Here is a 23,729-nt window from a genome sequence, read left to right on the forward strand (position 1 = left end):
TTTGCCAAGCATTATATTAATAACTGATCAGGTAAGAACTATGAATGGATCTTAAAATTAACAGACAAAAGTTTAATAAGTAGCTGAATATTTATACAGTCTCAAAGTATATCTCCACAAGATACTTTTTAATAACAAAGGGCAGTCACATTACAGTGGAGACACCTGCAGATTCCACCTCACCCAAATGATGAGAGTTAATACTGCCAGAAAAAAACTAATGGACAGCATATGCTTCCTGCTTTGGTGTATTAAGAAAAACTCAATATTGGGACTTCCCTGGTGGCACAGTGGTTAAGACTCCGCACTCCCAATGCAGAGGGCTCAGGTTCCATCCCTGGCCAGGGAACTAAATCCCACCTGCATGACACAACTAAGAGTTCACATGCCACAATGGAGGAGCCCTTGAGCTGCAACTAAGGAGCACACCTGCTACAACCAAGACCCAGTGCAACAAAATAAATATTTTTTTAAAAAAAGAAAAACTCAACGTCATTTTTGTGGCATTCCTCCCAAAAATGAATAACCTGAATCCAATCATGAGAAAATATTAGCCAAACCCACATGGAAGAACATTCTACGAAATAACTATTCAGTACTCTTCAAAAATGACAATATCATGAAATACAAAGAAAGACTCAGAAATTATGCCAGATTAAAAGATGACTAAAAAAACAGGACAAATGAATGTAATAAATGATCTTGTACTTTCCTTTTCTATAAAGGATATTATTGGGGCAATTGACAAAATCTCCATAAGAGCTATAGATTACATAACTGTATTGTTTCAATATTATTTTCCTGATTTTAATAATTACATGCTAATTGCTAGTGCATGATATAATAATTACCGCATGTATAATAATTAATACTAGCATTGTAAATATTATGTATTAGACATTTTATATTATATTAACATAATAATAATAATATTGTAGTTATGTAAGAGAACTCCTTGTTTTTAGAAAAATGATTTGTTTTTACAAAATACTCACAGATCTATTTAGTCAAAGAGAAAGAGGGGGAGAGAGAGAGAGAAAACACAGAAATACAGACAGCTGTTAACATTTGGAGAATCTGAGGGAAAGGTATCCAGGAATTCTTTGGGATATTTTTACAATTTTTTATAAGTATGATATTTTTAAAATCTAATGTTTTAAAAACAGATACTTTTTTTTCTATGCCAGGAAAATAGAGCAGTTTGTCAGGCTCTTTCACTCCAAATTATTATAAGTTGAATTGTGTCCCCTCCCCAAATTCATATGTTGAAGTGCTAACCCCCAGCACCTCATACTATGAATATATTTAGAAATAGGGTCCTTAAAGAAGTAGTTTAGGTAAAATGAGATCATATGGGTTGGCCCTAATCCAATATGACTGGTGTCTTAGAATAAGCAAAGGAGATTAGGACACAAACACACATACACACACACACACACACACACAAGACCACGTGAGGACACAGGAAGAAGGCAGCCATCTACAAACAAAGGAGAAGAAACCAACCTTGCTGACGCCTTGATCTCAGATTTCCAGCCTCCAAAATTGTTAGAAAATAAATTTCTATTGTTGAAGCCACCCAGTTTGTGTACTCTGTGGCAGTTCTAAGAAACTAATACACAAATGATACATTTCCAATTCCTATTAAGAAGTGATTGAAAATTTTCCCACCTGCCAGTGCAAAATGATGCTCCAAAGTAATCCTAAAGTCAGTTTGTGATTTCCATCTACAATGTCCGTTCCTCCTATATTCACTAAATCCACCTAGTAAAATGAAAAAAATAACTTTTAAGACAATTTTTCTATGGAAACCCAGGTTTTTGTTTTAGCTCGTTTGGACAGCAATATAAGTAAATGACAAGAAAAATTTCACTTTAGAGAATCAGGTGAACCTATATCTCAAAAATGTATTACTTATACAATAGATCAATAAAGTAATCACAAAAAGCACAACTATTCCTTCACTCACAGAACAGACTCAATACGTCTCATAAGAAAAATATTTCTAAAAATCAGTTGATGCCAATGTCCAGAGCAGGTGGTTGGTTGGTTTCAAAATAAATCATCCCGATGGCCTCAAAGGACCCCCCCCAAAGTCATATTACAAACTTACATTGTTCTGATGTAAAACCTGCAGCACTCTGTTAACATTATTTAAAGCGTGTACCCTTGTGGAGCCACGTTCCTTCGGCTGGAAAACAGAACACAAAATCGAATGAGACAGAGAGTCTCTCCATGTTGCTGTCAAACACTGACATTGAGATACACATGGAACAGCTGCTCAGCACACAAGAGTCCCTCTGTACCAGGAGCTCTGGCTGGGTTGGTTCTCAAGCCACCATGAAGGCTGGTGTTGACAGAATGCAAATTCTCCCACTAACAGCACCTTAAGATAGTAGTTCCTTAGCTTGCCTGAACACTGGAATCTCCTAGGGAGCTTCCAAGAATACCAGTGCCTGTGTTCAACAAAGACTGTGACTTAATGAGTCTGGAGTATAGTCTGGGTTTGGAATTTATAAAAGATTTCCCTGGTGATTCTAAGATGCAAACAAGTTTGGGAACCAATGCTCCACCAGGGACAAAGCTTCTTCTATCTCAGTTGGGCAGGATGAAGAAAGATTTAGAAGTTATGTCCCCTCCACCCTGCACTAGTGTAGACAGAGCAGAGAGGATTCAGAGGTGCTATCCCAGGTTCCAGGTAGGATTACAAGGGCCCACTGGGAAGACTGGAATTGCCACCCAGGGAAAGATGATCTGGGAGGCTTCTTTCTGCCTCATTGGCCAGGGAATCTTATCTGACAAAGGGATCAATCTCTCCAATAGGTGCCTACCCACCATCTGGAAGGCAAAAGGTAAAGTGTAACACCACACACTTCGGCAAGAAAGAAATTCATCTTCAGAAGTGCATCTCTCTATATCTTTTATAGTAATTCTACCTCTAGTGTTAAAGGTTGTACCCATAAAATACACCGTCTTCATTGGCAGAGTTATTTCTGTGTGAGTATTGGGTACCTCACACATAAAGCAATAGAGTTGGATTTGATGACGGAACGAACATGAAGATAATACTGAAAATCTGAATAAAAATAAATGCCATCAGTTTTCAAAACTTTTTTTTACTATTTGTTAAATAACATTTAAATGTATTTGTCTCTACTTTCTACTATTCAAAATATTATGCCCTCTTTACATATCCACTCTTCTTTGTAATTCTCTACTGTCTGAGAGCAGTAAACACATAAAGTATTTTTTTGATAAAAATAGAGCCCTCAATAAAGCCTAAATATCACTCAATCAAAAAATTCATTAAAACCCCTTTTTAACGTTCCTATTTCAGCCTTTACATTGTAAGGACCCCCAAGAGGGTCTTCAAGTATCAGTAATGATGAGAGATATGCCGTTAGCCTGGTTCTTGAACATGGCATCCCTCACCAGTGAGGTTCCTGTGAGGCCTTCTAGAAGATCCAGTAGCTTCCTTCCATCTTTGAGGTCTGTGAACATATCAGTGATGGGTGGTTTTCCACTCTATAAAAGAAAAGGTACAATTTCAGCAGCAGAAATTTCATACATAAGTGGCAAATAAATGATAGTTTCATTTCTTCCAATTAAAAGTCTGGATGATTACCAGACTATACAAGTTTGCCTTGTATGGAAAACTTTGAAATCTATAACAAATGTTTTGAGCTGAAAGATATAAATTGCATTATTTCTTAGAAAGGGAGCAAATAAAACTGTGATTAATGTCAGTATGCCTTGTATGTACAGTTGACCCTTGAACAACATGGGTTTGAACTGTGCAGGTCCACTTACAGATGGATTTTTTTTCAGTAGTAAACACTAGAGTATTACATGAGTATTACATGATTCGTGGTTGGTTGAAACCGCTGAGGTGGAACTGGGATAGGAGGGAGCTGACTAAATTATTCATGGCTTTTCAGTTCTACCGAGTCAGCACCCCTAATCCCCCATGTTGTTCGAGGGTCCATTGTATTCCTGAGAGAGAAGATGTGTTAAAAATATACATGAGCATACAGCACCTGGAGGCCAAAGAGGCCTCCAGAGGCCAAAGAAAAGTGTGCAGATTCTTATTCCAGCTCTGCACTTTACATTCACAGTATAAGCATGGCTTTTGGTATTTCCATTATGGAAGCAGGTCACATCATCATCAATTTCAGCTCTCCACTTCAATTTCAGCTCTCAGGCACTAGGTCTGTATTTCTAGGTCCCAATTTCTTAATGATTAGGACACTTTTGGCTCTGTGTCTAAATCCAGTTTCCATCCTGTATTTTGAATGACAAAACCTATAGAATTTCTAAACTCTTGCTTCTGACTAATAAACAGCATCAACTTCCCCTGATAAACATATTCTAGCGTCCATGCCAGAAAAATCCTACCCCATTCACAGGTGGACCTTGCCTGTCTGTGTGTGATATCACGGTTGTATGCAAAGGACAATTACTGCACAGAAAATTAGGACGCCTCAGTTTTAATCTGTCTGACCGTTAACTAACTGGTGAACCTAAATCAGCTACTTACTACTATTTACCTTTTTCTAAATCACAGGTATTGTAAAGATCAAATAAAGAATATTATGTGAAAATGTCCAGATAGCTATAAAGCACAGTGTAATAAATGTTGTTTGATTATGTTGAATCAAATAATTCCCTTCTAATATGAAATCCCCAGAGATTAACAGTTTTACTTCCTGTCAATAATAAAGATAGTTTATAACCAATAATTATTGTATATTCTTTATTCTTCACTTTAAAACATATATATATAAAGTCATATGAAACAAAATTTTACTCTGAGCTTGAAATGGGCAAGGGGAAGGAAGGAAGCCATCCTAAAGTTTCCTAAAACTTGGCATTTTCCCTTTTTTCCTCTCTTCCTGATTTCTTACATTTTTAATTATGTGTAATGTATAGCAAACTAGTGATTTCTATCATGTGGCTTTTCCATAGTTCATGTACTCTAAATGAGAGGAAGTATGGTAAAGTCTTCACCTTAGAATCAGTAAAGAAAGAATAAACTATGACTTATTTATATCTGAAACAAAGCTGCTTTTCTATTTCCAGCTGCCACTATGTGAGCAGTGACGATGTCAGAGATACATGGATTATCTCCATCGATCACAATGATAAACAGATTTGAGTGATGCAAGAGACCAGATCCAGAGGCAATACTTCAAGAGGCAGAGCAGGGAAGTTTTTTGCACATTAAAGATTTCCTATCCGCTCTCAGTAAAAGCAAAGGGCAGAAGTAGCCCTGGTCATCTGCTACCTCTTACCTTCCTCCTCTCAAAACCCACCCAAGTACACTTCAGCCAACGAGCCACCAAATACCCAGATTCCCTTTCAGGAAGACGTGAACAACTCTGGTCTCAGAGCAAAGAGACAACAACATAAGTAAAGTTCATGGGAGAAACAAATAAGGGTATCTAGGCACAGAAAGGACCTTAGGAATTACTGATGACAAGCACAGCTAAATAATGTCTGGGCGGCATTTAACCCTTCTCAAATCCACTACAGTATCCATTTTCCAAAAAAGAAACGAAGTAACACAAATCAGCATAGACTAAAATAAAGTAAATATAAATATTAGTCCATATTACAAATAGTTATGAACGCCCACTGATGACCTCATTGTAGACAAGCCTCCTACCAGCCGTGTAACTCTGGAAAAGTGGCCTTTCTACATCTATTGGCTCATCTGTTAAACACTAAGATGACAGATGTTCAGTAAATGGTTGATATTATCATTCAGTACATTATCATATCATTACAGTAGTAATGTTTCCTACTGTCATAAAAGTGCCATAAAATTTCAACAGTAGATGAAAGAATGGATAAAACAAGTAAGCACTTCATCTTAGGCAGGAATGTAAAAGCAGATTCTGAACCTGAGTGCATGTAAGTGTCACTTCACAGAGAAAGATCTTCCAAGTCCCGAATTCACTAATACGATGATCTGTAGGGATATATCCTATTCGAAACTAATGAACATGATGATACAAGAGCACACCTGTGCTTTAGGTATGCACTGTGAGACAAGCATGACTCAGCAGTAAGCCCAATGGATTCTTCCCTAGGCTCCACTGCTGCTCAGTGGTAAAGTGGGAGGCATTCATTAAGAGGCAGCATTAGGGCTTCCCTGGTGGCGCAGTGGTTGAGAGTGTCCGCCTGCCAATGCAGGGGACACGGGTTCGTGCCCCGGTACGGGAGGATCCCACATGCCACGGAGCGGCTGGGCCCGTGAGCCATGGCCGCTGAGCCTGCGCGTCTGGAGCCTGTGCTCTGCAACGGGAGAGGCCACAACAGTGAGACGCCCGCATACCACAAAAAAAAAAAAAAAAAAAAAAGAGGCAGCATTAATTTCTCCACATGAGACACTCTTTTCCTCTCTCTTGTCCGGGTCATTCATTTGTTTACTGAGGAACAAATCTGGAGAAAGACTCCTTGTGAAGCATTCTCTTGAAACAAAGGTAACTGAGACAGAGTTCTGTCCTTCTAGAAGTCAATCACTTATACTAGGGAAACCAATGCCTTTATATTCTTTAAAAAAAAAAACCCGACAGTAACAGCAATGCAATTTCTTTATTCTTTTTCCAAATTTCAGATAAATATTGATGGCGATCAGTAAGAAATAAGTTTTGTGCTGTGTGCCTATTCTCCTAACACTCCGCCACCCCACCCCCAGTGATGGCATGGTTGGTGTGCACTCCCATCTGGTACCTTCAGAAGAGCCACGTACACCTGCAGGAGGGAATATAGAGCCTGTGGATCTCTTCACTGGACAATGAAGGAAGGTACCAGGGCTCTTACAAATCTAAAACTGTGGTTCAAAACTTACATATAAAACACACACCCACACTCCCCACACACATAGCCAATCACTACAAAATACTACCTATTCCTGACAAATGCAATTTAGGAACGTCCCATAGGCAGATGGAAAGAACCAAACTATACCAAAGAGCCCAGTCCACCTACCACCTAGGAGAGTAACACCTATAAGTACGGTGATTCAGTGCTTTGTGCCTTACAATGGAGGTCAGAAAATGTCTTTCGTAAAGGTCCAGATAGCACTTAGTTTAGGCTTTGCTGGCCAGGTGGTCTCTATTGAAACTTCTCAACCCTGTTGTCAAGATGTGAAAGCAGCCCAGACAATGTATAAACAGATGAGACGATGGGAATGGTGACTGTGTTCCAACAAAACATGATTTGTAGACGTGGAAATCTGAATTTCATATAATGTCCACATGTCATGAAATATTCTTCTTTTTTTGACTTTTTGCAAGCACCTAAAAATGTGAAAACCATTCTTAGCTCGTGGGCCATACAAAAACAGAAAACGCAAACATGAAATGTCCCTAGACATAATAATAGTATGACTTACTATGTATCAGATATGCTCTAAGAGATTTACAGAGATGTAGATGCATTCTTTGTTTCTTTATGATAGAACTTTAAGGTAAGAAAACTGAGACACAGAAGTGACATGATGAGCTAGAGGCAGAACTAGGATGTGATACCACAGATCTGACTCCAAATCCAGGTTCTCAAAGTCCACACTAAGCTGCTACTAAAATTATGAGGGCACAGGGTCATGACATATAGGGAAGGAAACAGTTAATCAGTGGTGCAGCGGAGGAGGTACATTTAATGACTTCCCAAAGAGGGCACAAGATATATACCACATTTAAATGAACTCAGAATGAAATTTTTTCCAAGCTCATGGCTTTAAAGCATCTCTGCTACTTCTGAATCACAGACTCTAAACATAGGATCCACCCTGGGAAACAGTTGGGAAATGTCAGAAGTCATGGTTTAATAAAAATAAAACCTGATTCAGCCTGACAGTTAAAGTCTTATTTAGATTTTTAACTCTTTGCAAAGACTTATTTGCAGAAACTTCTCTGACAGGCAGAATACAGTTTAATAATTCAATTGGACAAATATCTGGTGAATACCTCCTTTGTGCCTGGCCCTGCAGAAATGCCAAGTTCAGGTCACCCTCCCCATTTACAAGCAAGGGTTTCCACAGTTTTCCAATAAACACAAAATAGTACAAATGAATAATCTTGAACTTGGAAGACAGATAAGCCTTGCATCGCATTTAACCTTAAAAAAAAATTAAAAAGGCCACACGATAGGAATCCAAATGACAGATGTCACAGGTGACTCCCTTTGGCTGTCTCCTCTCATCCCCTGGTCCCCTATACTTCTTTGAACTCTCTTAACACCAGTTCTAACACTATTTTGACTCCAAGAGGGACCAGCGTTAATACCTACAGCTGAGACACTGAAGCTCCTGAATCGAAAATGTCAGAGGACAGAAGCAAACTGTCATCACAATGCAGGAGGGATAAGCTGGGGTCTGAGGGAGGGCAAGGCTGCAAATACAGTCATGGATACGTGATGGTTCAGTTGAATGTGGCCAACCTGATGGGCCCATCACACCTGGTGAATCAGCCAGCCCTAAAGGCTGAAAGAGCCAGTGCTCAGTTTCAGCCAGCAGCGGCCATTTGAGAATCCCAGCCCACTGTTGGTAGGACTTCTGGTTTCTCAAAAGAGCTGGAAATCTGAATTTATGTGTATAATCTCCTGATATTTGTAATGTCCTAAAACACTGTGCCGGATCAACAAATCTTGTCTACAGGCATACTGGATCCTAGGATGACTGGTAATCTCTCTCATAGGGCATAACCACATACAGGGGAAATACAAGATTAGTCAACAGTGAGTCCTCTGAGGAACTGAGAAACTCTGTGGAAAGGACACACACACACACGCACACCACCATCCACAGACTAGGGAAAATGATTGATTGAAAAATACCAGGAGTCATTATACTTGTGCAGACCAAAAAAACAAAGGAGTCACACCAGATTCTTCTCCTTTCACTCATTCCTCATCTCTAATCCATAACAACCCTGTCATTTCTACCTCTGAAAACACATTCCGAAGGTGACCACCACTTCTTAATGGCCCCACTCGCATCCATGTCTCCAATACCAGGTCAACCAACCTCTTTACTTCTGCATAAGAGTCAGAATAACTCTAATTTTAAGGTGCAGATCACATCATGTCATGTCTCTGCTTTAACCTAATGGACTCCCATCACGGGGAAATACAATTCAAACTCCAAATAAGAGATCCCATGTGATCTGCTCTCCACCCTCGCTCTAATCTAATAATCTAATACTGTATTATTCTCCCCTTTCTTCAATAATCGCAAATCATAATTATTTCCATCGTAGGTCAAGTTTTTCAGCAGCAGCAGTAGTAGTAATGGGAAAAAAATCTATAAAAGATTGAATAAGAAAGCAAAATTTTGGAGGTGCAGTTTGGAGTTCTTAAAAGGGTGAACTGTTAATGCTTTGTAAAGACAACAAACCAGTAGTAGAACTGGGACTTAGATTTGGGGTTCAGAAGACGGCCTCCTTTACGTGGTGTGCCCTGCTGACACTAACAAGTGAGGGATGACAAATGCAGTCTGTACCTTTGTGGCACTCAGAATCTAAACAGAGTAAACAAAATCTGTACCAACAGCATGGGGAGCACAGCAAAAGGGATTTATGAGCTAGCTTGATTCTGCCAAATTTGTACCAAATAAGAAATATAGTACAGAGTCTATCCTGTGATTTACCTAATCCCACTATAAATAATGAAGTTATTAACTGTGTATAATATGGAGAAGAGTGAAAAGATAACAGTTTTTAAATGCCACCTTGTGCTTTTGCATTCAGCCCATGTGACCCCACCATCTCCACCTTCGGAGGTGGGCTCTGATTGGTGCGTGGATGAGTAGGTCTAGGTCACTGTGGGCCAGTGAGTTATAAAGAGAGGATTGTTGAAGAGGTGGTGGTTTGGGGGGAAAGAAGCTCTTTCTGTTAAAGAGGACTAGGAGACCCTGGGACCATTTTCAACTGTACTAGGAAGATTTTAGCTCCAAGAGCTACTGTTAGGCACCCTCCAAGCATGGCTAATCATGAGGGGAGCCAGACTGGGTGGGAAGTGGAGTTATCTGACACTGTTATTTTTATTTTATTTTATTTTATTTATTTATTTTTAATTTTTTTGCGGTACGCGGGCCTCTCACTGTTGTGGCCTCTCCCGTTGCGGAGCACAGGCTCCGGACGTGCAGGCTCAGCGCCCATGGCTCACGGGCCCAGCTGCTCCGCGGCATGTGGGATCCTCCCGGACCAGGGCACGAACCCATGTTCCCTGCATCAGCAGGCTGACTCTCAACCACTGCACCACCAGGGAAGCCCTGTTATTTTTATTTTTACAATCTGTTGGGGAAATAAAAAATCCTCTCACAAAAGATCTTTATTCGACGTAGAAAACAGAGAAAACACTTTGTTATTGAATACTCATATCAGATGAGGTGCATGCAGGCAGTTGGTAGAAGACCAGAAAGTCTGGACAGAATTTCACACAAACATACAGTAAAGTAGAATAAAGAACAATGAGTGTGTACCTCCTGGGGAGACAAATGGATGGTCCTCGTGCTGGTCTCCTGTCAACCTCCAGAGAGACTTTTGAGTTAACTTTGAGGTCTTTGTTATTTTGCACTGGAAAGTTGGAGATGGGTTTATCTACTTCCTGACCAAAAAATTGGGCCTATTATGTTTTTAAGGAGACACCCTAAGGAGAAGGAAGGGACAAGGCAGCTGCCTCTCCTTTATTAAACAAAGGAAATGTTCTCTTTTCCTTTACACTATCATTATCAATGCCCTAACTAATGCCTCACCCTGGTCCCATGGAAGCCTATCTTTTGAGGAACTGCTTTCTTCAAACATTTCCAGTGCTTTGCCAGTTGTACATATATGGAATGAGCTGTATGGTTTATTGAGTCGGCCTGCAGACCTTGCCTGATGGGCATATGGAGTTGGGGTTTATTCAGCCTGCAGACCTCGCCTGGTTACTTGCCCATGGAGTGTGCAAGTGGCCCTGCCCCTGGCCGCCAGGCGTGGGTGGCTCTGCTCTCCCCTCTCTAGGTGAAGGGTGAAAAGGAATTTCTTCTCAGCAGATCAATACCAAAATTGATCATCAATTACAAAGACACAGCATATACTACCAAATTTCCAAATTTGTTTTAACGATTACAAATACTAATAGGCTCAATCAAAATCATTTAAGTCCTCAGTATGTACAAACACAGCATGTTAAATAATATTTAGGTATAGTTTCTTTAATTTAACCACAGTAACTAAGTGAAAGTCACTCTACAAGTATAGTGTTTGGAAGCAAAACAATCAAACTGAATGAAAACAAACAACAGCAAAAAAAAAACCAAACATATTTACATAATATAGCTAAAACATGTCTGGAAGCTGTTTAGGAATATGAAGTGCATTTTATTGTTTGCTTTAGGGGTATTGCTGAACAGACATAAATTGAAACTTAAGGAACCACTTGAATATTTATGGTCCCCTAAAACAATGAGTTGAGTCGCCATACACATATTCATGAAAATAAATCAATAGTAGACCCAGTGTGTAACTCCAGCTCAAATCTCTACTATAGATGTTATTTATCATCACACAAGGAAGCCTGTACAGTCTCCTTCACGATACTAAAAAGAGGACTAAACATCTACAGACTGCTTTTGTTGCACCCACCTACACATCCTTTCCCACGTCTATTTTTGTGGCCAACCACTTCCCACGTGAACAAAGTTGCAAACAATCGGACACTGAAAGCAATGTCCCACTGTCTCAAATGGAACACACTGGAATCGCTCTTCACACTGAAACCTGTAAAAAATGCTTCACAGATTTCCTCTCTTAAGTCCTATCAATTTAAAGTTCAAGTGTGCAATAGTAACTAAATGAAAACTTGGCTCATCTTTGTCTTCGAAAAAGAAAAAGCAGAAATCTGCCCAAAGTGAAGTTCAGCATTTTTAAGTTGGCCTGTTCTCTACCTAACCTTTATTTTCAAACTTCCTTTGAGAACCACCTCAGCAAACTGAGAAAAGTGCTTCTGCAATTTGTACGTCTCTGCTCTGACAGATGAGCAGCTCTGCAAGTCAGCCAGAGAAAATGCAGGCTCAAAGTCAGAACAAATTTCCCAACACTGGGACAGTGAGGCCTTCGCTGCCTCCCTTGGGAAAACAGCTCACTAACAAATGAGGCTCTTAGAATCAGAGTGAACAGAACCCTCAACCTTTACCCACCAGACAGTGGAATAAAGTGGGCTTAATGAGCCAATGCTATTTTCTGCTTCTGGTTTAAAATATATGAATAGCACAGATCAGGGATACCACAAGTTTGGGAGGGGGTAGTCCCTGACAGAGTTTTAATTTAGCATTCCTAAGTAATTATAATCTCCTATAATGTTTCACAATAATGCCTCAATATTTCTTAGCAACATGAGGCAAGCTATTACGCTCAAGTGTGTTTTATAGCTAAAGGAATAAAAATCAAGTGACCTGAAAAAAATTGGCTAGTAATTTGCCCAAGGTCACAAATAAATGTGCAGCATATCCAGGAATAAGTATTTAATTTCCTAATTCTCATCTCCTTTAGATAATCATTTTCTCCCGAGCTCTTCATAACTTCTCAAAACCCAACAATCATAAGTTATCCTACACTGTGTTACTTCTCAGGATACCCAGACTCCAAAGTGGTGTGTATTCTGTGACATAGTAACAAGGACTTGCAGCAAAAAAAAGAATATACATTTATAGTGAATGCTATCTTAGCTATCAAAATATTATTCAGTATTCTCAAGCTGTTTGCCAAATCCCTTATCAAGGAATGAATTGAGCTGATTTTAAGTTTTAAATCTCATTTTTCATCACCATGAATTTAGTAGATGGATCCTATTCGAAGAATCCTATCCCATCAATAAGAGAATCATATGTATTAAATCCAAATGATAATTTAACAATCTCTCCAGCCCATCTCCAAGAAACCATGTAAATGCAGAAATTTTGCATAGCTGGATTTGTTTTTGTGAATAAATGGAGCAAAAGCCCCGATGCATTTGTTTCCATGAAATAACACAATTTATGCCATTTTGCACTCAATGCCACACTCTACTCCCATCTAATTCCAATACAACCACTTCCAACCAGTCTATGGATATATACAGTATTAGGTATTTAAATGTATGTTTCTGTCACTGCCATTCATTTATTTAGTAAGCCTACAAACACTCACTGGGTGCTTTCTAAATGCCAGAAGCCCTGCACCCATGGAGCGTACCACTGTCTAGGAAAGGAGAGACAAATATTTTGAGATGCAATTATTTAAAAGACAATTATGATAAGTGCTTCAAAAGCTAACACTTTAAGAATATAGAGCATCGGGCTTCCCTGGTGGCGCAGTGGTTGGGGGTCCGCCTGCCGATGCAGGGGATGCGGGTTCGTGCCTCGGTCCGGGAAGATCCCACATGCCGCGCAGTGGCTGGGCCCGTGAGCCATGGCCGCTGAGCCTGCGCGTCCAGAGCCTGTGCTTCACAATGGGAGAGGCCACAACAGTGAGAGGCCCGCGTACCGCAAAAAAAAAAAAAAAGCCAATATACAGCATATCTACCCTAGTCTGGGAGCTCAGAAAAAGTGTCCTTGGGAAAGTGACATTTAAGCTCAGGCATTGAGGAGGAGTAGGAGTTGCCCCAAAAAGTTGGAGGAAGGAGCATGTGTAAAAGCCATGAGAAGGCCCACTGCGGTGGCCGGAGTATAATGAGGAGCTAAAGTGAAGTGAAATTAGGAGTAGATTGGAGGGGGCAACTACTTAGGGTCTTAAAAGCCGAATAAGAACAAGGGGCAGCCATTGAAAGATTTTACTGAAGAGAAAAGAGGCATTTAGACTTACACTTTAAGGTACACTCCAGCTATTCTGTCAAAAATGGAAGGAAGGTTCCAAGGTTCAGGTGAACCATGGAAAGGAAGAACCAGTATTAGATTATGACAGTGGCCCCCTTGTTCAGGAATAATTTTCGAAAAACGATAAAGTCATGATTCTCATACAAATGTAATATTAAAGCATGTTAAAGACTTCAACTCATTAAGTAATCAGGGAACCAGTAGAGTGTTACAATCGGTTCAAAGAAAAATTCAAAAAACCACATGTTTGTATGCAATAAAGGAAAGTTGAAATAAATTTACAACAGATGCAAAAACAAATCTATCCAAGGGGAAATAATCAATTGCATTCCAGCTACTTTGCATTTTTATGGAAAAGAATCATTTGCGTTACTATCTGTTTTCTACAACTCACTGAGTTGTACAGTAGCTCAAAGATGATGGAAAGCAGATAACCCAGATGGCTGAGCTGACAGGACTCCCACTAATTTTTCTGCTCATTGTAAAGTCTTTCGCAATTATTCCTAACTCAGATAATAAAGACTTGGCAAAGGGGGGTGTCAGAAAAGATGGAGAAAAATGGACAATGTTAATGTTGAATGTATATGGTTCTAGAATCAATAAGATTTGGCATTTGAGACTTTGGCTGGGGGCAGGGGGGTGGGGGTGTGCCTCAAGAAGGAGATGTCCAGGGGAGGAATTTAAAACAAATTCCTAAATGGCAGAAGATGCCATCAGGGGCTGTTTGGATTTCTCAGCACAGGGGCACTACTGCTCTGTAGAGGGACTCATACTGCACAGAAGAAGCGGACTCAGTCAATAATTATATTTTAAAGTCCACCACAATATACCAAAGGCCATGGATAAAAAAGAAATGAAATAAAATCTGTTCCCCTCAATAGGATTTTTTTTTTCTCTTGCTAGCCTCTGGATTACTTAGTGACACCATGCCCAAATACAACCTTATCCCAACTCAGCAAAAGTCTGTGGGGAGTTTATGGAAATCTCTCGGTTTTAGAACTATTATTCCCTTTCCCAATCACCAGCATGGAAATAGCCAGACTTATGGAATTAAAACAGTCAGAGGAAAGGAAAAAAAGTGGCTGAAGTTTAGTGTGACTGCTATGGGCTCTCCTTTTTTTATATATCCAAATAGTCATAATTCCTTTGATAAATGTGTTCTAGACCCATCCTAATTTCCTTCTAGACTTTGATTTCTTACTAGAAGTAATCTGAAAGGAAATGTTTCCAGGGTCAGCTCTACTTTGACATTTTTCTCCAAACAAAACAAGCTTTTAATAGTGGCCTTAATAAAAAATTGTTCTTGAAAAAAAATATAATAGTGGCCTTAATAAAAATTGGTCTTGAAAAACAACAACAAGCTTTTAGCTTCCATGTCAGTTTACATAACTGGACCTGTTACTAAAAATGATAACATTACCTGGTCTTTTCACTGTCTTGGTAATAATTACAAGCTTCCTGGGGCAAAGAATTTACATGGGACTTAAAGACCTCATTTAATACTACAAAATAACACATACATTATAAATGTATAAATTTAAATATCAAGTTCACTAAATAAACTATTCTAGTACTACTGGACTTTGTGTTCAGGTCTTTTTAAAGTTATCAATGACCCGTGACAAATACTGAGATACTTCCTGAAAGAATTCAGTTGGGTACATGACCCAAATGGTCAACAGATACTGAGAACAGTTCAGTGGAAAAGAAGTCACAGGACAGTAACTGCAGTGAGGATATTTTTAAAGCTCAGAGTGAAGGAGTACTTGGGCAGCACTGAGTTCAAGGTTCTAACTTTGCAATGTATCAATAACGGCTGTGGACCTGGAAATGACGTGGATCTGCTGGGCGCTGCCCCAGTTCAAAAGTCTATCACGTGCTGTCCAGGTAATGTCTTGTCTGAGCCAAATTCGTGGCAATAATGATAAGGTTAAACATTTTCAATTATTCTTTCTCAATTGTCTAAAATCTCAATTGTCTAAAAACCTCTATTCTCCTACTTTCCCCCTTTTTGTGTCCTATCATACTGTCTACCTCTCTCTAGTCTCATAGAAGAGGAACAAAAGTAATTCACCTAGTTTCAAATGCTCCCTAAATGTAGGTCTACCAAGACTATGAAGCTTTCAAATCGGTCTTCAAAATCAGTTTTAAGGTAATTCTTCCCCAGTGACTCAAATAAGCTCTAAAAACTAGGTCTGCTTAACTTGCTCTATCTAGAAAATGACCATATTATCCTCAGTAATAGTCAAGATGGATAATCTTACACAACTGAGCACTCATGAAACCCTTGGGATAAAATATCTCATATCCAGACCCTTTTAGTTCCTAAAATTATGTTGCCCAGAATCTGGTCACACGAAGATAGATACTTCAAAAGTTTTGAATAATGTTGAATCTAAAGCACCCAGATGTTACCTGTGCCTCCTGAACAAAACAAATAAAAATTTACCAAAAAACACCTATGTCTGCTTTGGAATAATCCTACACATAAAACCACCAATTAAGAGAGTAATTCTTCTGCTTGACCCTCTGTCAAAGTCAGGCAGTTTTCACATTCCTTACATTCTCAGAAGCAAGATAAAATAGCCCTCAACAAAAACTTGCAAAACCTAAAAATACATTGCAATCAGATACCAATTGTAAATAGTGGGATGTGGAACAAATTTTAAACTGCACTGTTACTCAAAGCAATCCTAAAACATTCTCATTTTGCCTCAAAGAAATACCAATGTTTATTTTCCTGGCCTTTGCAACCTTCTCAAATAGAAAAATATGAAATTTTTGAACTTAAAGCCCCATAACAGGTCTCTCTTTATTTTATCTTGCTATAGTGTAGTCCTATAATCCATTAACCTGAAAATTCTCCTCCCATCTCAGATTTAGAGGACAAAATTCCAACTCCAATAACCAGTGGATAATTATATTAGAACAAGTTTAAAAATAGCACTATCAATTTCTCTCTTCAGGATTCTCTGTCCCTAAAAAATACTGATCAAAACATTGATTATGTTCCAGGTGGGTTAGAAATGCTGAGATAGAACAGATTTGGGGGAAATAAGTGAGGAAGTTCACAAAAAAAGAAACACAGGGCAGCTAAGCATTATGAGCCATAACCATGAGTATGACAATCCCTAAACATTTCTACATGAGGTAGAAAGGCCACCTGAATGATACCAACTTGCTTTTAACCAGGCAAAAAATGAAATCATCATCTTTTTAGCTAAGTTAACACAAAATTTCCCCAATAAGATATTATTTCCTAAATGTACCAAGAATTCACAGAGTCCAAAGCAGCACACTGTCACCTTGGTATCTAGAGAATGGTAGGTAAAAATAAAGAGCTGTTCACACCATGAATGTTTGTACCATGAACTGTTTACACCAGAATTTCCATTTAAACATATTATAGAGAGAATAAAGGAAAAATAAATGTATCTGCATACTCAGAAGATTTCTGTCTGGTCATATTTCATGGGGAAAACTCACTGCACCTCCAACCAAACTCCATCAACCAGAATGAGACATCTGAATCATCAAAGTTTTTGAAATACTCTGTTACCTTTGAAAATCGAGCATTTATCCATTTGGTAAAAGTTTTCTTCTGCACGTCATTGTGTTCATCTGTGGGAGGGAAAAGGAGAGAGAGGGAAACGTATGAGAGTTTGTACCTTTACTCAGGGTGCTAAATAAGATTATCTCCACCTTGGAGAGTTTTAAATGGTCTATTAGTAGAGTTCATGAGGCACAGTGATCCACAGCTAATGAAGAAGGGATGGCTGACGAGGTCAGCATGTACGGAGCCTGCTAACGAACGCCTGTAGCAGAGGGAGACCCGGGCATCTTCCCAGGAAGCTGGCCTTCTCACTCCACACCTCGGCATATCACCACCGGCCATTAAACCCACATTCGTGAGGAAAGAATCAGGACTTTAGTTTCAAAGTATTATACGCAATACTTTCTGTTGCATTTTGTTTAAGTGCAGTTTCAGCATGATAAAAATGTTGTAGAACATTCAACACAAAAATCAAAGCTATCCTTTAAAAACTAAGAAACTCGTGATTTCCCTCCTTTTCATACAAGTCCTACACCCTCCAAAACAAACACTACTATAAGGTTTATAGCCAATTCCATAACCTGTTTTCCTGTAGTAAGACTGACAGGACAAAGTTTCAACGATCTATAAAAGCAATCTACACATTTTACAAGCAGAGAAATCAGAGTAGTTTTTTTTAAAAAAATGACCAACTTTGGTCTGGATTACAAATTCATTTTCCAGGCCACACAGATAAAAACTGACCTTAAAAAACGAAAGCATCCTGAACTTCTTGGAGATGGGCAGAGTTAGGCATAAGGAAGCCACGTAAAATGGGAATAAGTAATGCTTACAAGGGCATTGCGAGGATTTGCGGATATAAGTGGAAAACACTTGGGAAAGAGCTGGCATTGAGCTTTGTTGTCGTTCTAGTTATAATTATTATTATAGTATATGTGTGAACAAGGCAGATAAATATCCATATTACCCTTTCTGTTACTTCTAATCATATCCTCTTCAACGGCTCCCCAGTTCTCTGTTAAAACTAGCAGAGTCATTGTTGGCTTAAATCCTACAAAGCAGCACGTTAACAGTCCCCGAGTAGTTCTGAAAGCTGCGTAAGGAATATTTGGAAGGGCGCAGAAAGCTGTGGTTCTGTCTGTATATATACACACTGCTTGTTCCACGACCGTGCCTACTGCCAAGCTGCTTCCCACGTGATAACAGCAAAATAATAAGAGAGAAGGCTCGAGTGTGCTCTGCCCTCAACGCATCAGTTTCAAAGGGCTGCCTTCAACCCAGATCTCCTCACGCATCCCAAATAGCATAATTCGACGTTGACTCACTACTTCACTAAGTTAGTGGTATTTTGGGGCCTGACTCCGTTCTGGAAGGAGAGTTTGTAATTAAAAGGTCCCTCCTGGAATAAGTATAGCAGCAGCGTCAGAAAAGAGTGCACTTCTACAGATCCATAAAGGTAACTGGAGACCGACTCTGAGACACAAAGGGGGCAAGTGGATGAAAACCAAAACGGCTCTCTAAGAAATGCATGTTGCTAATTGTGCTAAGAGGTGGCCTTCCTTCCAGAAAGGACAAGACAGTCAACATCAGCCTCGATTTCAGGCTTTCTACCCTCTGATCAATGCCACATATAAGCCACTTATTAACCAAGAGGATTTGTTGACACACTCCGAATGTCTCGGCCTTGACCGTCACACCCGAGGGAGACAGAGCTGAGATTATATGCAGTATATACAGCAGGAAGACACATCAACCTGCAGAGTGCTACAGTAGCCCCACCAATATGAATTTAATATTAAATATCAGTGTTCAGAGCACTTGGAAACTCCAATAATTTTGCTATGAACAAAAATATATATAAAGGTCATAAATATTAAAATCTCTTAATTCTGTAAAATTCATACACTTTACTAATGTTTACCATAAAATGGGGGAAATTTTGAAAAATAAATTTTATGTTACATTTTATATTTATTTTTCTACATTTCTGCATTTTATTTTTTCTTAACCTCTTTTCCAAGCATTCAACCTTCTTATTTTCAAAAACATATTAAAATATCTAATACTGGGTTCCTCTGTAGAGATAGTGTGAACCAAGAAATGAGTACCTGTCACCTTAGCAAATGATAACTAAGAACCTTCAATTTTATCACATATAGAATGAGATCAAATTTTAAAAATAGGTTCCCATGATACAGAGATGTTTATAAAAATTAAAAGGTAGGGCTTCCCTGGTGCCGCAGTGGTTGAGAGTCTGCCTGCCGAAACAGGGGACACGGGTTTGTGCCCTGGTCTGGGAAGATCCCACATGCCACGGAGCAGCTGGGCCCGTGAGCCATGGCCGCTGAGCCTGCGTGTCCAGAGCCTGTGCTCCGCAACGGGAGAGGCCACAATGGTGAGAGGCCCGCGTACCGCCAAAAAAAAAAAAAATTAAAAGGTAATGTTTCTATGATAGTCTTTATCTTAGGGTCAAAGTCTGAATATGAGTCTAAGTAAATGATATGAAATAAAGTGTTGGCTTGTAAAAGATAAATTGTCTTGCATTCAAACTTTTCAAAAGTACTCCAAAATATATAAACACTCTGCATTATTCATTTTCCTGGTACAGTTAAAGGGGGGAAAAGGGATTTATATCTCAATAAGCCTTTAGTTCACATTTCCCTTTTTTCAGACACACACACACACACACTCCCCTCCTATCTTCTACCAGACAGGAATTCAGTAAAAGACAGGAATTAGCCTGCAGCTTTTCAATTACGAGATTTTTTAAATGTAACAAATCTGAACACTTACTGGTATAGAACTGCCCTCCACACCACAAAAAATTATGCTAACAACCTTGGCCCAGGTCTCTGTTTCAGGGAGGCAAAAATTTGCTAGCAAAGTGATAGCAGGACAACTAAAATCCTAAATCCCGCTATTCTGATCAATCATTTTGCCCTCCCAGAAATTTATACCAAATTTCAAGTCTCAAATTTGTTCAACTCTCCATTATCAAATCAATTAGTTATTTTGATGTTTCCAAAATAAAAATGTATAAGCAGACAATACAAATTTATATATAACTGGATTATTTACATATGTATTAAGTAAGTATAACTTACATGCTAAATATATTCTTTCAGGATTCCAAACAAGTGTTTTCTTTAGATTTGGATTTTTTTAAAAAACATTTTGTTTCTAAAAGCCTTTCTTGCCTTAGTAAATCTTACCCATAAATGACCTTTCTCCATTAGGGGGACAAACACGGGACTGAATTAGGAGAAGAAAAATGTGTTAAATCCCTTAAGGCTGATTTTCCAAATTCTTCCTCTAAATATTTTGCTCTTCTTAAAACGCTTCTGACAAGCTCACACAGATCCAAGGGCCACTGCCCAGCCTGGAATTTTATTTCTGTGATGGGTAAGAGAAGTGAAGCAAGAAACATCAACAAAACCGCCTGATAAAATCTTCAAGGAAACTAGTTTAAATTGTTTTTTCACTTCACCAGCTCAAATGCACATCAAAAATTCTTTTAGCAGAACCTAGCAACAAATGTCAATTTAAATCTTAATCTGGAAATGTGGCAGGGAAATTAGGAGTTGTTTCCCCTATGGAAACACACAAGTCTCAGGAACATGTATACCACCATTAAGACTCTACTACAATTAGAGATAAAGAAGGATCCTTGAAGCACATCTTTTTTTTTGAGGGCCTCTCACTGTTGTGGCCTCTCCCGCTGCGGAGCACAGGCTCCGGACGCGCAGGCTCAGCGGCCATGGCTCACTGGTCCAGCCTCTCCACGGCATGTGGGATGTTCCCGGACCGGGGCACGAACCCGCGGCCCCTGCATCGGCAGGCAGACTCTCAACCACTGCTCCACCAGGGAAGCCCAAAGCACATCTTTTAAAGCAACTGAAGAGTGTCTAACTGGCTGGTGATAACCTGAGTTCAAAAAAATGCAACTATTCGGAAAAGAAATCCTTAGACTTTAGGCCAAAAAAGAAATATCTTGTTGGATGGTTTCAAACTTAGATTGACCTTATTTGAAGCCTCTCTCACACAATTTAACACACCCTGGAAAGCCAGTTTCTCATTAACAAAAGAGATTATTTCAGAAGCAATGAAAATATCACAGACCGTACTCCCACTTATTTTTCTGGGTACTCTACGTGAATCAACCCCAAGACACATCTCCCACTAGGGCGTAGTCATGTCATTTTCCTCCCTTGTTTTCTCACCCCCAATCTGTGCTCTCTGAACATCACCAATTCATTTATTCAAACAATACGCATCAAAATGTCATATGGAAACATATAAATATTTGTAATAATCTGTAAAATATTATAAGCAGGTAGAGAAAGAAACAGAGATGAGACAGACTGCTCTCAAGCCAAGGGCTTAAAGTCCTGAATCTGTTTTGAAATCTGACATCCTCTAACACAATATTGTACATCAACTATACTCCAATCAATCAGTCACTTGTTAAACTAATCCTACCAGAAACAAAAAACTCCTTTCGTTTTTAAACAATAAAATTCAATTCAAAAAAAATTTATTTTAATTTTTAAATTTTTAAAAAATGTTTTTGGTCTGACATTCTCAGAAGACCTGAGGAAAACCTTAAAATTAAAAACGTGCTTTTCAAAACTGTCAAAACTACCTAAATGTATGAGAAGTTCAGATAATTAATATTGCAAATGATCTTTCTGTAAGTTTATTGCATTTATATGTTGAAGTGATTAAAGCTAAAAACTGCATTTAAAATAGACTTTCACCAAGGGATGACTATATAGCTTTAAAAACTCAGCTATTTTTTTTTAATTTGAGTCATTTCTATTAGAAGTTAAGTAAACAAACATAAGTAAACAAAAATAAATGTTTAGGACATCTTCAAAATATCAGTAAATAAATAAATAAATAAATAATGGCTTTTGCTTCACTCTAAAAGCAAAATACAAGCTGATGGGTCTCTTCAGGAGAAATGGAGATGGATGGAGTGAGAAGGAAAGGAAAACAATTCCACTTATCAAATGAGAAGGCTGAGACCCAGGGACAAAAGTTAAATGAATCATCCAGCATCACTCACCCAAGAAGTGGCAAAGTCACAAACAGAACTAGTGTGACCGACTCCTGAGCCTGTGTTCAATGCACTGCCAAGTGACCAAAGAGGTCAACGAGAGTTTCATGGGGGAAAGGGGGCATTTAAAATATGTTCTGAAGAACAGATGAAATCTGCTTCATAAGATGGGAAGAAGGGCATTCTAGACACAATAAGACGTGATAGAATACTACACTGCCCTCAGACCCAATACCTGACAAAAAAGAGCATATTTAATCAAAACATAATTGTGTATCTATGAGAAAACACAGAGGGCTGTAACACATAATGATATCAAAGTAACGTTCTAAAATAAACCAAACTTCGGAAAGTTTTCAATCCTGAAAACTGTTTACACAGTAGAGTTAGAAATATATGCTCAAAAAACATTCTCGTAAGAAAACACAGATTCTTTGAAAATCAACCTCTTTAAGCCAACACATGTTCTGCTAATATGCAACCCACCCACTCTGCTCCCAAACTCATCACAATTCTGGAGCCCTTGGGTTCCAGAAAGTCCACAGTCCCACCAGGACTGTGGAGAGTATTTCCATCATTTTCAGCACTGGGGGAAAATGTTTGTTCCAGCTGAGAACCAACCTAAACAACGGAAACTACCCACCTCAGTGTCACAGAATCAGAGTGTAAAAGAACGGGATGGTATAAAGGGGTACCTGATCCAGCGAACCCCATCCTGAGACCAGAAATGTCAGAAGCAGTTAGTTGGTACCATAAATCAAGTCAGGATCCATGTCTCCTAATCTAATACTCCTCCTGCTCTCAAGACTACCTTCTTTTATTTTAACATCTTTATTCAGATATAATTCACATGCCAAACAAGTCAGCCATTTAAAGTATGCACTTCAATGTTTTGATATATTAAATTATTAATGTTTTAAATTGTTGTAAAATGTATATAACATAAAATTTGCTATTTTAACCATATTAAAGTGTATAATTCAATAGCATTTATTTCATTTACCATGTTGTGCAACAATTGCCGCTATCTAGTTCCAAAACTTTTTCATCCACCAAAACAGAAACTCTGTAACCGTTAAGCAATAGCTCTCCCATTCCCTCACTTCCCCAAGCCCTGGTTACCTCTAATCTATTTTCTATCTCTATGTATTTGCCCCTTCCGAATATTTCATACAAGTGAAGTCACACAATATCTGTCCTTTTGTGTCTGGCTTATTTCACTTAGCATAATGTTTTCAAGGTTCATCCATGTTGTAGAATGTGTCAGAATTTCATTCTTT

At 38.8% G+C, this 23,729-nt stretch overlaps 1 protein-coding gene across 9 annotated transcripts in view; it reads right to left on the reverse strand.

Annotated features, from left to right (window-relative positions):
* The window catches only part of UTRN (utrophin), a 527,828-nt gene that overhangs the window by 404,194 nt on the left and 99,905 nt on the right, over window positions 1–23,729 (reverse strand). For 8 of the 9 annotated variants that reach the window (XM_082634331.1, XM_082634332.1, XM_082634328.1 and 5 more), the window contains 4 exons: window positions 17,397–17,458; window positions 3,433–3,525; window positions 2,114–2,191; window positions 1,672–1,764 (listed from right to left, as the gene is read on the reverse strand). In XM_082634331.1, the coding sequence (XP_082490457.1) occupies window positions 1,672–1,764; window positions 2,114–2,191; window positions 3,433–3,525; window positions 17,397–17,458 (326 nt within the window). Of the gene's footprint in view, window positions 1–1,671; window positions 1,765–2,113; window positions 2,192–3,432; window positions 3,526–17,396; window positions 17,459–18,357; window positions 18,429–23,729 lie in introns of those variants that run through there. The other variant, XM_082634329.1, reaches the window with a different exon arrangement.

The sequence above is a fragment of the Mesoplodon mirus genome (genome assembly GCF_964341445.2).
Source record: "Mesoplodon mirus genome assembly, chromosome: 10".
Taxonomy (NCBI): domain Eukaryota; kingdom Metazoa; phylum Chordata; class Mammalia; order Artiodactyla; family Ziphiidae; genus Mesoplodon; species Mesoplodon mirus.